The sequence below is a fragment of the Tachysurus fulvidraco genome, chromosome 10 (genome assembly GCF_022655615.1).
Source record: "Tachysurus fulvidraco isolate hzauxx_2018 chromosome 10, HZAU_PFXX_2.0, whole genome shotgun sequence".
NCBI lineage: Eukaryota > Metazoa > Chordata > Actinopteri > Siluriformes > Bagridae > Tachysurus > Tachysurus fulvidraco.
The window spans coordinates 15,730,894-15,746,355 of NC_062527.1; the positions used below are offsets into that span (position 1 = coordinate 15,730,894).

At 36.8% G+C, this 15,462-nt stretch overlaps 1 protein-coding gene across 1 annotated transcript in view; it reads left to right on the plus strand.

Annotated features, from left to right (window-relative positions):
- The window catches only part of gfra4b (GDNF family receptor alpha 4b), a 66,653-nt gene extending 51,965 nt beyond the window's left edge, over positions 1–14,688 (plus strand). The window contains exons 4-8 of the mRNA XM_027165118.2: positions 3,736–4,081; positions 5,732–5,841; positions 7,908–8,042; positions 10,919–11,082; positions 13,815–14,688. Of these exons, the coding sequence (XP_027020919.1) occupies positions 3,736–4,081; positions 5,732–5,841; positions 7,908–8,042; positions 10,919–11,082; positions 13,815–13,955 (896 nt within the window). The 3' untranslated portion in view covers positions 13,956–14,688. The remainder of the gene's footprint in view (positions 1–3,735; positions 4,082–5,731; positions 5,842–7,907; positions 8,043–10,918; positions 11,083–13,814) is intronic.
- Positions 14,689–15,462: the final 774 nt, after the last annotated feature.

The window sequence follows — 15,462 nt, forward strand, 5'->3', positions numbered from 1 at the left end:
ATTATGGGTTAACATGTCTGATATATCATGGGTTGATGCAGAATGATGTCAATGTATTTATTTAACATTTTAACCCCCACAACCCCTGACCCCCATTGATTGTAAATTATGTTTAATTTTTTTTTTTTTCTGATTTGTCCCGATGTAATCAATTCCTGCTCAAACATTAGCACTGAATGCAATTTTGAACCTAAAGTGTATTTGCATGTGACACTCCTTAAATCCAGAAATGAGGCAAAGAAACTAAACTGTTTCAAGCCCAACCAAATCAGCAAACCAAGCAATTAAGGTTATGCAGAGGCACAAAATCACAAAAGCTTCTTCTGTGTAGCCCATAAGTCCTGTCACAGCCAGTCTTCACAAATCCAGCATAACAACAAAGCCTGTCTGGAACCAAATCACCCATGATTAGTGTCGCAGATGCTCTTATAAGAGCTGACAAGACCTCAATTATTGTTATTAATTAGCCAAGTTGCTGAGAGCTGAGATCTAGGGTGTTGATATGTACCTACAAGCAACCCGCTGAGAGATATAATCTTGGTTTACAATTGTGCTTAACAGCTCAATTGATCTGCAAGCAAGTGAGTATTTTAAGACCTAATAAGGAGCTGTCCTGCATACAGATCTAAGCACATAGTTCACTAGGTATGAAGAGTAAGATGAGATTTCATTCATTGATTTTTTTTTTCCAACAGTATAAAGACAATTGAAGTCTCGATTTGGAGGCATTTACCAAGTTTGGCTGTCTGAAAAGCACTCGTGGACGGTGGTAGTGGACAGCAGACAAATTAGTAAGGTCTGAAAAAGTTTCTGGAAAAGTTTTAAACAAAGAGCTACAGTACCTGGGGTTCTGCGCTCGGCCAATAGAACCCTTTTCCCTAAAAATGGTTCTATGTAGAACCATTGGAGAACAATGAAGCCTTTATAGTAAAACGGTTCTATAATTCAAAGAGTGCGTACAGTGAAATCGGTGCTATTACTTTTTGGAATGTCTATGTAAATAAGACTGCAAAATGTTTTAAAATGACTGAATATTAATGGATGAAAAGATCGAATAGTTTATTAAATTGCACATTCATTTTCTCAGAACTGCACTACCTCACCAAGAACTGCACTACCTCACTTTATTGCCTTATTCGGCACTGCACTTCTTATTGCCTCTTATTGACATTTAGTGTGGACAGCAAAGTAAGGATTTCATTGTACAGGGAAACATGCTTTCTGTCTGTGCATATGATTTATTAGTTTTATTTAAACAATCATTTTTGAAAACATATTTATTTTGAATTGAATTTTTACATAAATTATTATTTTTGAAATTAAAAATGTGTTGATGGAAAATTTTTGTTGTGTGTGTGTGTGTGTGTGTGTGTGTGTGTGTGTGTGTGTGTGTGTGTGTGTGTGTGTGTGTGTGTGTGTGTGCATGCCTGCGTGCATGTGTGTGTGTACATGAGGAACATGTACAGTAGGTAGTTCCATTATCACTTATGGAATAGGATTTAAAAAAAATCCAGTTTGTCTTGTTAATAAAAAACTGAAAGTCCTCCGTTCTTTTGTGCTGTAGAATCTACTGACTGTTACTGTTAGAGAAACTTGTAGAGTAGAGTAGAGTAGAGAAGAGTACAGCACTGTAGAGAAGAGAAGAGAAGAGAAGAGAAGAGAAGAGAAGAGAAGAGAAGAGAAGAGAAGAGAAGAGAAGAGTGGAGTTGAGTTGAGTTGAGTTGAGTAGAATAGAGTAAGGCAGAGCAGAGTAGAGAAGAGAATAAAAGAATAGAGAAGAAAAGAGTAGATTGGAGAAGAGAAGAAACTAGTAGACTAGAGAAGAAAAGAAAAGAGTAGAGTAGGAAAGAGAGGAAAAGCGTAGTGTGGAGAAGAGAAGAACATAGTAGACTAGAAAAGAGAAGAAAAAAGTAGAGAGAAGAGAAGAACATAGTGGAGTTGAGTAGAGTAGAATAGAGTAAGGTAGAGGAGAGGAGAGTAGAGAATAGAAGAAAAGAGTAGAAAAGAGAAGAAAAGAGCAGAGGGGAGAAGAAAAGAGATGAAAAGAGTAGAGTAGAGAAGAGCATAGTGGAGTTGAGTAGAGTAGAATAAAGTAAGCTAGACTAGAGTTTGTTTATTATGTTTGTTAGGCGTAAATGATGTAAAACGTACACACTACAAGTTCTTTCGAGCGAGCGGTTATTATAGAAACTAATTAGAACTCATATAAACCTGTGATTTGTCTAGGAAATGAAGCAGCTCCTTTTGTCCAATTAGATTTGATCATTCAACACAGCGTGTGGTATCGTTAAAACACTCACACAAATACACACACACACACACACACACACACACACACACACACACACACACACACACACACACACACACACACACACACACACACACACACACACACACACACACACACACACACACAAACACACACACACTCACACTCACACGCTTACTTTAAATTGTTCTGGCTTATTTGTCATTATTTTTATAAGATAATGCTTTTAAGACACTTAAGGGACTTAATATTACTGCAATAAATATATTAAAGACCACAACAGTTAAGGAGTCAGTGAAAAGATCACAATTGTTTAGAAATATGTGTCAGGGCAAATTGTATTGTTACTTCGTGGAAAGACAATTTTTATATGCAAATGTATTAAAATATTGTTTCCTCCTTGTATTTTGCATTATGATATGAATCTTTGCAAAGTGACATTACAGGCTTAAACTAACATCACATGAAACCAATTCAAACATTAAATGTTGTGAAAGTGTGAAGGCATTCTTCCTACATTGCTGTGCTGATGAGGAGGACTAATAGCGCTATAATCTCCCATAGTCAGGTGTAAGCTACAGTAGATTCCTTGAAGTTTCAATAAACTGCTAGTTTGGATTGAACTATTTATGTGTATGATGTTTCTAGAGACTAGAACTGAGGGAATAGAGAATGAATATCTGAGTGATTATGAAACATATATTTTGAACTTTATTCTGTAAATATATTTTATATCCGACACCTTTCTGAAAAATCTTCAAAGATGCAGATTGAATGCACAATCTTAGACATTTTTTTGCTTGTTAAGCTCAGCTAGTGTTCGGAGATCTTTTACAGTTTCATTTAAGCGCAAAATTAAACACATGCCACCGCTGGGATGGGACACGGCCGGCTAGCTCAAATATGTATTTTTTTGTTTGTTTTTTGTTTAGTTATTCATGTATTTATTTCTTTTATTTGTTAAATTTCCTTTTGCTGCATTATCTTTTAAAATGATCCTCCTCGCTTTTATTTCAACCCCACAAGGAAACGTATTTCACAGTCGTGTTTCTCCAAGTTCTGCAAACACCAACAAAGCCGCTTCCTTTGAATGATGCAGATAGGCTTTGTGTTTTTTTCAGGGCAAAAAATCCATCTGCTAACGGATTGTGAAAAAGCATGTAATGAAAGAGCAAGGCGGGCAGAGACAAGAGTGGATGATTGATTTTTATTATTATTTTCATTTCCCTCGGGTTTTACTGACCTTAACTTCTTTCCAATTCTCAACTGAGATGTGGCAAACTTCCTCCATTTCCAATTTTTTTCCTCTTCCAAGAATGTAGCGAGACCCTAAACCTTAGTGCCTGAGTTTTGTGTCAACACAGTATATTGGCAAGAGCAAAGGTTATGAGTAATTTAATCTTAGAGCTGATCACCACACAAAGTTCATAACTGCCCCCTGCTCCCTCTCTAACCCCTTGCAGACTCTGATCTTGGCCTTTCGACGGCAAACCGGTGCCTGGATGCGGCCAAGGCCTGCAACGTGGACGACCTGTGCCAGAGGCTGCGCACTGAATATGTGTCAGCGTGTATCAAGCCTTCAGGCAAATCGGGCCTGTGCAACCGTTCCCGCTGCAACAAGGCCCTGCGCCGATTTTTTGACCGCGTGCCCCCTGAATACACGCATGAGCTACTCTTCTGTCCCTGCAGCGATATGGCGTGCTCAGAGAGACGACGCCAGACCATCGTCCCTGGCTGCTCGTACGAGATGCCAGAAAAACCCAGCTGTCTGACGCAGATGAGGAGCTGCAGAGCTGACTACATCTGTAGGTCAGTACGTATGAGCCAAGTGTACGTGGGTGGGGATAAAAAAGTGTGAATGTACTTGAACTCCGTTGAATAGTCAGGTAGGACCTTGAATGCTCAATAGGCCTCTAGAGAAAGAAATAGTCTGTGACTTTTTTCCTTCAAGCTTTGCATCTTAAGACTTACTATAACTTGGTTAAACAAGCAAAAGCTGCTGGCAGGGGACAAATAAAACTTTCAGAAAGTTCAAAAGTTCAGGTGTGAAGTTTGTTTAAGTTGAACAATCATACATTATGCACTGCGTAGTAATATGCATTATTAAAACATTGTCTAGGGTTAAAGTCGTGGTTTATTAAGAGATGCTATCAGTCACACGCCCTGACATGCACGTCTCAGTTTAATGGGAATTCATAGAAATATTCTACTTAGTTAAATAATGAAGAATATATATATATATATATATATATATATATATATATATATATATATATATATATATATATATATACTGAATCATTTTTTATATATATACTGAATCATTTTTTTTAAATGCTCCATTTTTCAGATGAACCAGCCCTGAATTTTATGTTTGATTTGTTTTCCTCTCTCTCTCTCTCTCTCTCTCTCTCTCTCTCTCTCTCTCTCTCTCTCTCTCTCTCTCTCTCTCTCTCTCTCTCTCTCTTAAATTGGCCAGTTTGTTGCAGAACCAGACACAGAATATGATCCAATAAGTATAAAAAAAATTCACTATTTTAAGGATAACTAAGGATAAAGTAGACTATGAGCTGTGCATGGACAGAAGCTTTACTCTATTGTTATCGGACATTGAATCAAGATTTTCTGATTCAGTTATTGCTTGATCTAGTTCTAGTGCTGAAATGTTGTTTATGCTGCACTGGTGTACTCTGGTGAACCTCAGGGCTACGTCCTTGGGAGCTTAATGCTTGTAATGCTTCTAAAATGTAATGTGTGTTATTACTTGGTGAACAGATCTAAAATACAAAGGTCAGAAAAAGAGTGATTGTAATGACCAGGCCATGTAAGGTACAAAAAAGAGAAATTGTACCCTAACTGAATCAGTGTTACCTGGACCCCTGGAGCCATATGTGGATGTGATGTTTGTAGACGTGTCTGGTGTCTTGGCCAACTATTGAACCCAGAAATGGTGGAAGCCAACATTTGGGCTTAGCACCTGTAAGATGATGAGTGGGGGTCAGGTGCAATGGTAGTCAGTGCATGATGGACAGTTTAGTCGCAGATTTAATTGCCAATTTGTAATGGAACCAGGCTATAGGCTGAAAATAAAGAGGATAAAGAATTCTGGTCTGATCTTCATAGCCTGTTTCCTCTGCAACCCCTACTAGGAAAAGTAGAAGGAAAAAGATTGTTAAACTGTGCTCTACAGATAAAATTCAATTGCACTGAAGTTCATAAAAGTAACTGCGGAGTCATATTGATACGCCATGCTGTTCCGAAGTCAAGCGTTCCTCTGTGGCAGTAGTAATAATCGTGCTGGGAGTCCTACTCTGCATCGGCCAGTGTGATGCCCGAATCTTTCATTATCTCTCTACCGTGTATGTCTGTGTGTGTGTGTGTGTGTGTGTGTGTGTGTGTGTGTGTGTGTGTGTTCAGCATGTATTAACGAATATCCTGTGCTCTCTGGTTGTCCTCCAGGTCCCGTTTGGCCCAGTTTCAGTATGACTGTCAGCCAGAGGAGCAGTCTGCCAGCGGCTGCAAGCACGGCAACTACGCCGCCTGTCTCGTGGCATACACCGGCCTAATAGGTAGGTAAAAAAAAAAAGACGGAGGGAAAGGCTTGAATTGAAAAAAAAGAGAAAGTGAGTGAAAGAGAGAGAGATACTGAAAAACAATGTCAGATCAACAACCAATATGAATGATAATAAGGATAAGTAACAGGTACAGAGAGAAAAGCTTTAGTGTTTGCGTGTGTTTGTGCGTATATGAATAATAGAGGGACAGAGACAGAATATTTTATTAGAGGCTTGGATACAAGGCCATCCAAATCCAGTCTCTGAAGTGCAGGAGTTGTTATTGCTCTCTGAAATACCTTTGATGGTGATTGGCTTGAAATGTACATCGTTTTATATCACCTCTGGAAACGAGCCGATTTTTTTCTGGCCTTTAAAACACAAACCTAGACAGTCTTAATGCATTTCAAAAGTGTTGCCACCAGCAGCTCATAGACCTACCACACCAATCACACACACACACACACACACACACACACACACACACACACACACACACACACACACACACACACACACACACACACACACACACACACACTCTCACTTGGGTGGTTTTATTAGTCTACCTGAGGTTGGAGGAGCACTTTCAACACGATCTAACTTTTTGCCTTGGCATTTTATATACACAAAAGGTGTGTATTTGAGTGAGTGTGTCTGTGTGTGTATTATGCCAGTAACGGCATTCATATTCAAGTGGGATAGAATAAAGAGATAATACGAATCTTTAGGTGAAAGAAGGTGTGAAAGTGTTGGTTTGTTCCTTCGTGTCACTTTATTTAACTCTGCTGTGTCACAAATATTTTGAATTGTGTAAATACATTAAATCTGTTAAATGCTTTATTCTGACAGTTTGGTTATTGTTTTTGACACTTGACAGATCAACCTGCCTTACAGGCAATATAAAATCTTTTATCTACTATAAATAAAAAGTTTACTCAACTCTGGGGAAAAAGAACAGATAAGCAAAAAAGGAATAAAACAAGACAGGGTGTGCTATAGGAGGTGTTTTATTCCTTATGCCATGGGAATTGGCTAATGTTGTACATTTTTGTCTGTTTTTTACATCTTTTTGTTTGTCCATTATGAAACTCTCAAAGCTAACTAAATGATTAAAGGTGCTTCTTGATTGGCATTCATTTTTTTATTCGAATCAATATCGAGCATTCATGTCCAAAGCTAACCAGAGCGAGGAAGCTGCCTGTATGGTAACAAATGAACAACGCTAATTAAAGCACAGGCATAAGATTCAAAACCTACCGAACAACTCCTTTCAAAAGATTCATGTAAGCATAAAACTTCTATCTTATTGTCGCAGACGTTGCAAAGATTAGTGAATACTGAAGCCTTGAGGTTTTTATGCAGAACCATTGTAGAAAGCTTAATAATGCAAGCATTAATGAACCTATTTCTTAAAGAGTGGAAATGTTGGAAAGGTTCACATCTAGAGCCAGTCAGAGTGAGAAGTCTGTTTCTATGGCAACAGTTAAAGACTTCAAACAACATTCATTAACTGCACAAGATTTGACACTTTATCTTATTTCTCAAATATTAAATAAAAGGTTTGGGTATTGGGTACCATCGTTCCCTCACATCTTTAGGGTCGAAGGTTCCATCATGTTCTTCTCATGTTTCTTCTGGGTTGTCTGGTTTCCTTCCACCGGCCTGTTAGTGGATTGGCAACACCAGATTGTCCCACTGTACTGTATGAATGTGTGGTGTGTGTGTGTGTGTGTGTGTGGTGTGTGTGTGGTGTCCTTTGCTGGATGACTGGCATCCCATTCACAAATCGAATTTCCCTGGGATACAATCCAGATCCACTTCTGAGCAGGATCACGTGAAAAGATAAAGGATTGCATGAATGAATATATCCAATGTAATTTTTGCTGTTCACTCTGTAATGAGAAGACAAATGATCAGATTTGCCTGCAAATAAAGACGTTTTTTTGGCAACAGTATGTGTTGTTTTTGCTTCAAATTAAGTAGCAGGGACAAATGAATTCATGAGTTTATTCCAGTGATCTTGGATTTGTCTGTTTTTCCAGAGAAAAACGTTCTATAAAAAAGTGTCTTGTGTGCAGGCAGTCCCATCACTCCAAATTACGCGGACAACACCACATCCAACGTGGCACCCTGGTGTACATGCTCAGCGAGCGGCAATCAGAGACAGCAGTGCACAGAGTTTCTGGATTATTTCACCAACAACATCTGTCTCAGTAAGTCTCCCATGCACTCTTCTGATTATAATACTCACTGAAGCCTGATATGTCTATATTACATTCACCAGTTTCCAATGAGCTCATCCGAGTTCTGCAGTAATCAACGACGTGAGGTTATAACTGCCCAGTGACTTGTACATTATCAGCGTGGCTACATTAACATCAACATTTGATCAGAAGTGACAGAAATGCATTTTACTTTTAAGATCTGGATGTGTGCAGCTGTGCTTTTCTGTTTCTCAGAAATGAACTGATGTGGAAAAACATGTGCATTATAACAGCGACCATATTGCATTCATAATTACGGAAGAACAACCTCGGTGCAAGCTTGTGCTTGCTTTAAAATCTCAAGTCTGAGCGTTGTGATGGCATATTTGTTTAATGAGCCGCTACAGTAGAGGGACTGTTGCCCTTATTTGCTTTCCGTTGTAGTGTTGAGAGATATGATGACTGCCTTTGTAAATAACAAGTACATCGATGAACAGATCAGAACAGATTATCTCTGAAGTGAATACTTTTGAATGCTTCTAATTAGCTCAACCTCTAACAAGATTTGAAGTCATGGTACGATGAGCTGCAGATAGACTGGACAGCACTGAGGAACTGAATGAGGCTTGTGTTTACCTTATTGAAAAAAAAAAGGCACTAGCCCATATTCATAAAGCATCACAACATCATTTTATACAACTCAGGGGCCCAGCAGTGGCAGCTTGGTGGACCTGGGATTTGAACTCACAACCTTCCAGTCAGTAGGCCAACACGTTAACCACTAAGATACCACATCTCTATGTTTTCATTTCATTAGACATTAATTATGCCCTATAAGAATTTATTTTCTAATACTACTGTCTAAATCAATCAGTTAACACTTTCTGTGAAGGTCATATGTACTGTAGGATGTAATGACATTCTGTGTGCTTATATTCATAATAAGTCAGTTTATAAGGTGTTATACACATTATTTAAAATTATTCATGTAAATGCATTGCATCTCCTTACAGCCTTTATTCTTTAATGTAAAGAATGCAGTATATGTAGTGTTTTTTCACACATTAATATAATTAGCAATACCCAAGAACCCAGAGCCACTTTTGTGAGTGTAGTATTTTTACACAAAGTAATTAGGATTAACTCTGTATAGATTTCCTTACGATTGAGTGTAAAATAAAATAAAATAAAATAAAATGTATATAAATATTCACGCACAAACACACACACAAATACATATATGTCATACACATAGCACTGAATTCTAAATTTATGAAAAAGGTCATTGTATCACATTGAAGGGCTTCAAAGTTCTTCATAAATGTGACTTTCATAGTCATAGTATGACTTTAATATTATTGTATCAGGTTTAAGCTTATCATTTAGAATAACTTATTATTATGTCATATTATTGCCAGTTTGTCATTCATCGTAATACATTTTTAAACAATGCTGAATTAATTACAAAACGTAGAAAGTATTAAATATTTGTGGTTAGTTCACAGTACTAAAAACCTAAGATCTTGCTTAATAACATGCTAAATACTGTCCTTATAATGATGGCTTTGAACTTTGGTTTTCAAAATTAAATTTCACTTTTTAAAATAAAGAAAATGAGTAAATGTCTGTCTGTCCAAAATAAATAAATAAATAAATAAACAAACAAACAAACAAATAAATAAATAAATAAATAAATAAATAAATAAATAAATAAATAAATAAATAAATAAATAATCGAATTCACACAGTTTCAACTCTTATGGACTATTCACATTAAACAAGTTATGTTTTTAGAATGGTTAGAATGGTATCGCAGTGATTAGTGACACCACCGTTAACAAGGCATCACAACGCATTATCAGATGAGGCATTATTACATAATGGCATTATTACATAATGATTTATGATTGTGGCCTGAGGAGAGAATATTAGCCAGTCGTCGTTTTAATGCCCAGACCCAATATCTTCACGTGAGCATGTTCACGCTCTACCAAACAACAAACACGTGAAGAAACAATCAACCCATCTGTCTTACATGCCTTGTGTCCTCATGCATCATTCAGGCAGGAAGGATTTCTTTCCCCCTTGCTTTCATTCATGGAAATGTTCTTTTCTATTAATATTTTAAACGGAGAAAATGCATGCATTTGTCAACGTATCAAGACGAGACGTATGAATCACCAGAGGATGCTTCTTGCTTGCACTCATTCTCTGTTTCTCACTCACCTTTTTTTCCCTCTGCATCTCTCGTTCAGTGTTTCTCTTATTTCGTAATATCTTGTCATGATCAGAGACAAGGCAAATGACCAGGGACTATTGTGGCCAGTGTCTGAGGAATGCTTTCTCTTTCCCCTCTTAGAACCTCTCAGACTCAGCAGGTGCTTCCCGTACTAATGCCCACCTCTCTATCCTATTTTCCTCTCTTCACTGTCACTCTTTCACGTCCTTATAACAAACCTGTCTGTTTTTTCTTTTTTAAATTATAAATGATTCATCTCTATTATTGGTGCCGCGAGCCTGTTCAAACAGAGATGTCTCATGCAAACGAACTCTTCTGCTCTTCTATGAAATGAGGGATGTGTGCGGAGGAGTTTGTGGATCCTGAGAGCCATTTAGCTGAGCCACTTGTGAGGGAGTTAATGAGAGGAAGTGGAGAGGCAGGTGCAGCTCAGGGACCGCTGAGGAATACTGAGTGCTCGTCTTGCCTATTCGAGGTGGCCCAGTCCGGCTGCCTCTCTCATCGCTCTGAATTCAAATATCCGCCTTATAAAAGAACCAGGAGTCTATCTAAAGTGGGATTCAGGACGATACAGGGCAATTTGCTGTTCTAATTCCAAAAAGTCTCTGACTCTCAACCTGTTGTGTGTTTTTCTTTATGTGAATAGACAACGCTCTTTTGATGTTTGGGAATGGAATGGACCACACACCCACTCCCAGCCAAACAGATCGTCGAATCCCTGTGACGGACAGAGACGCACGAAACAGTTCTTCGGGCTTTGTCTCCATGGATACAGAAGAGAACATTGCGAGCCCAACCATTTCCAGACAGGTGAAGGTTAGGGAATGGAGAAGAGAGAAGACGGCACTTTGCTGCCAATCTCTTCTTGGCATGTCGCTAAAGCAAGAGAGCTCCTTTCATTTCTGAAGATTCAGAGATTTGATGTATAGTGGAGTCTTGAAATTTCACACAAAACAATTCGAACTGGAAATAAAGTTTGCTTCTCTTGTACTATGGTTTAACACACTTTAGTGAAACTAATGCCAACTAAGACAAGGTTACACTTCACAGCACCGCTCAAGAACGCATAGGCAACTTTGCAGGAAGGAACGAGTAGTTCTTATTACTATGAAATACTAAGAACTTAACTCTTAGAAGAAATAGTTCTATATGGATCCTTAAAGGGTTCAATCCTTCGAATTCTGTGTAGCCTGTGAAAAGGTTTTATAGAAACCTTTGTTGCATTATTCATTTACATAGATTGGATTTTCTATGTTGCTTTGTACTGAAAATGTTACAGATATCTGAATTAAATGTTTCATATTATTAACAGCTTAAATACCTAGATACCTTCCTCCTGATGTATTACTTAATATATTCTGAATCAACTTATTTCAATTTCTCAGTATCTGAAATATAAATATTCATCTAAATTATTTAGGTATTTTTCCAAAATAATTGGAGTGTTGTATTTATTTAGCCAGCCAAGGTCTAGAGAGAGAAATTGACAACAATAATCTACGAAGTTACAAAGCTGTAATAACCAAATTTTTTTTAATTGATAAAATTTAGTAATTCATTATCAATGTGTTATAATGCTCTATGTAATCATTAGCTACTGAAGAACAAGCCAGTACTGGATACTTTTACACAATTACTAGAAAGGAAACCTAAATAATTTATAGAAATGTTTACGTTAGATAGTGAGGCATTGGTGTAGGTTGAGGTGTATTTGTAGAACATCTCCAGTAGGAAGGTCAGGATTTGTTATAGAGTATTAATGTCAGTATGATCAGTAATAAGTCCCTAGCTATTATAAAAGAACATTGTGTTTTATTGGAAACATGTATCACAGTCCAGACACTGATAAAATATGTTATTTTTAATGTTCCGTACTGGGCAAGTAGTACAGGAGTTAACAAACTGCTCACGTGTTCTTTTTTTTTAGTTTTTGCATAGTTGCCAATATTAATAATTTTAGAAATATATTTTAAACTCAATTTTATATTATTCTCTATATTTCTCCTTATGTTTACCTTCTGTTGTATGTTTATGTTCTGCAAAGCTCCTTTGAGACAAAGCCTCATCACCGCTATACAAATAAACTTGAATTGAATTGAACTGAATAATTATAAACTGATGAAAAATAAGTATTGCATATTCTGAGGTTAAACATACATTGTTTAACAAGAAAAGTATCACATTTTTTGTTTGGTAGCACACTGGTTTCAAAATTATTGGCACCCCATCCAGATAAAATAGCAGCACAGACTGACTATTTGTAATTAAAGGTAAAAGATTAAAGATACCCGTTTCATGCTGTACAGTATATTCAGGGTTGTTATATACTTAGGTAAGCTTCTCAGTTGTTTAAAATCTTGAGACTCAAATATTTGCAACCAATTTGAGGATGAAGTCATTATCTTGTTGACAAAGGCAACCCGGTTTGTGGTAAAGTATCCTGGTACTTAACAGAAGTCATGGTGCTATCAATCTTCACAAGAGCTCCTGCACCATTAACCACAAAACAGCACCAAATATTCAGTGACTTATTATACAGTGCACTGAGCTCATGGGTCCAATTTATGGCAATTTTGAACAATTCCAGAGTGGATTTATTCATATTCATTGTCATATTCATTCATTCACTGTTTGTACTGCATGTTCATTCGTTTATTCGTTCATTCGTTCATTGTTTCTCTCATTCCTTCATTCTCTAATTCTCTCATTAATTCATTTTTTGATTCTCTCTTACATTCATTAAATCTCTCATTTGTTTGTTCATTTGTTTGTTTGTTTGTTTGTCTGTTTGTTCATTAATTCATTCATTCATTCATTTTCTCATTCATTCACTCTCTAGTTCTCTTATTTATTCATTCTCTTATTCACTCATACATTTATGCATTCTCTCATTCATTCTTTCTCTCATTCATTCTTTCTCGCATTCATTCATTTATTCATTCATTTATTCGTTCATCATTAACCACTCCTGGTCATGGTCTCAGTTGGTCCGAAAATCCCAGGAATATTTAGGGGTGCCATTAATTTTGTCAAATATGTTGAACTGTTGAATTTTCATTTACTGTGTATACCTGTGTATACCTGTGTCTATCTATCTATCTATCTATCTATCTATCTATCTATCTATCTATCTATCTATCTATCTATCTATCTATCTATCTATCTATCTATCTATCTATCTATCTATCTATCTCAGTCTGTCTGTCTCCAGATGCATCTCTCTCTCTCTCTCTCTCTCTCTCTCTCTCTCTCTCTCTCTCTCTCTCTCTCTCTCTCTATCTATCTATCTATCTATCTATCTATCTATCTCTGTCTATATCACTATATATTATAACAACTCCCCTTTATAACAACAACATAACAACCCACTAATTATATTTACTCCATTATACAGTCACTTATCTGTCTTTCATTAATAAGCTTTCAAACTATTTAAATATTTTTTATGCTAATAACACTAAAGCTGTTAAGAATAGGACATTTTAGGGTATATTTTAGGGTATAGTTGCTAATTTATCTCTTATGGCTTATTTGTTTCTCAGGACACCGAAAGGGAGAGACTTTGGGGTGACTCCACCATTCCCATCGACACACACCCTAACTCTGGCCAGATGTCTACTCGTGTATATCTGCCTGTACTCACCTGTCTGCTGCTCATCCTTCTGCTGAGCTGGGAGCAGTAAAACACTTGTGTGGGACAGACACAGAGAATGGGCCAAAGGACCAACTGCAATGTTGTTTTTTTTAAAATCAAAACTGTGGGAAAACAAAAAAAAAACTGCCTCCGCCATGTTTTATTGTGCTATCTGTGTATTTCTGTGGAATGGTGGATTTGACGGGACAGTTTATTAATGGACCTGGTGCCTGGTGTATGGTTACTCTAATTGGAAATCATCCTTGTACATATGTACATATCATTATGCAGAGTCGATATCAGAGTTTATTGTTTGTGAATAATTTTAGCTCCAAGGCCTACATTTTCTAGGGACATTTATGAGTGTGGTGCCTGCAGCGTTTGATAACCAAATTAATGTGCAATGCTCTAAACTAGGCTGAAATGTGTGGAGGAAAGAATCACAGCCTTGCGTATCTTTTCTATAGCTCCTCATGCATCACTTCAAGTGTTCAGAGGCGCCTTTGGAGGAAACCGGGATTTAATGTCATTTTGTTCAAGTTGACTGAAGATGAAGACTAGGGCTGCCTCTGATCAATATCCGGACTCTGGGTGGAGGTAAACAAAAGGCCTCTTAAGGTTTGAACTGATATTTGGGATATCTCTGTTTCTAGATCATTCCAAGGTATTATATATATTTGTGTGTGCGTGTGTGTGTATGTGTGGGTATGTGTGTGCGTTCAGGAACGTAAGCGCTTTTTCTCTATGCCTGACTGAAGAACAAATATAAACCAAACATCTGTGATATCTGTTGCTTTAGTCTTGTGCAAGCACAACGGACCATTTGAGACAAAAACAGTGGACAAATCTACAATGTTATTTACCTATGAGTTTACACACTCAAATCCTGTATAGTTGAATCTTTTATTTCTCTATTTTTGACCTATTTTTGCCTGACAAAAATCCGATGCATCGAATGAATTGTATAAATCTAAAAACAAATACTAAATTGTCCAGGAGCACAGTAACATAAACAATACTGAATCAGTTCTGCACATTTACAGTGTATTGAATTAACACTGATAAATTCAACTCATTATCTACAAGCAGTATTTATAATGTTCTTATAGCTATAATGCATTTGAGGAAACTCAGCTTTGATTTGTATCTTGTGTGGATTTTTCTCCCAGTATAATATATATGGGCTGTATTCAGAGTTCACATAGTGAAAGTTAATACAGAAACAGTGTACATCAGTATTCAAATTTCAGACATAACTAAAGATTTCAATTCATATGAGTTACCTTCATTAGAAACAGTATTAAGTATGATCCAAATGTACCACATTGGAAGTTTTGGAAAGGTTGATCTGTAAATAGAAAAAAAAACTCAAACTAAACCTAAAAACATACATTTTATATTATTTATTCATTTATTGTATTATCCATGTAACTTCTATGGGATTTTTTTTCTTAGACAAGCAATGTGGATAAAATTCTGATCAAAGAATTATTTAAATCATAGCATGCATGCTTGGTCACATTATCATTGGACCGTGTGCAAAAGAGTTCACTGAT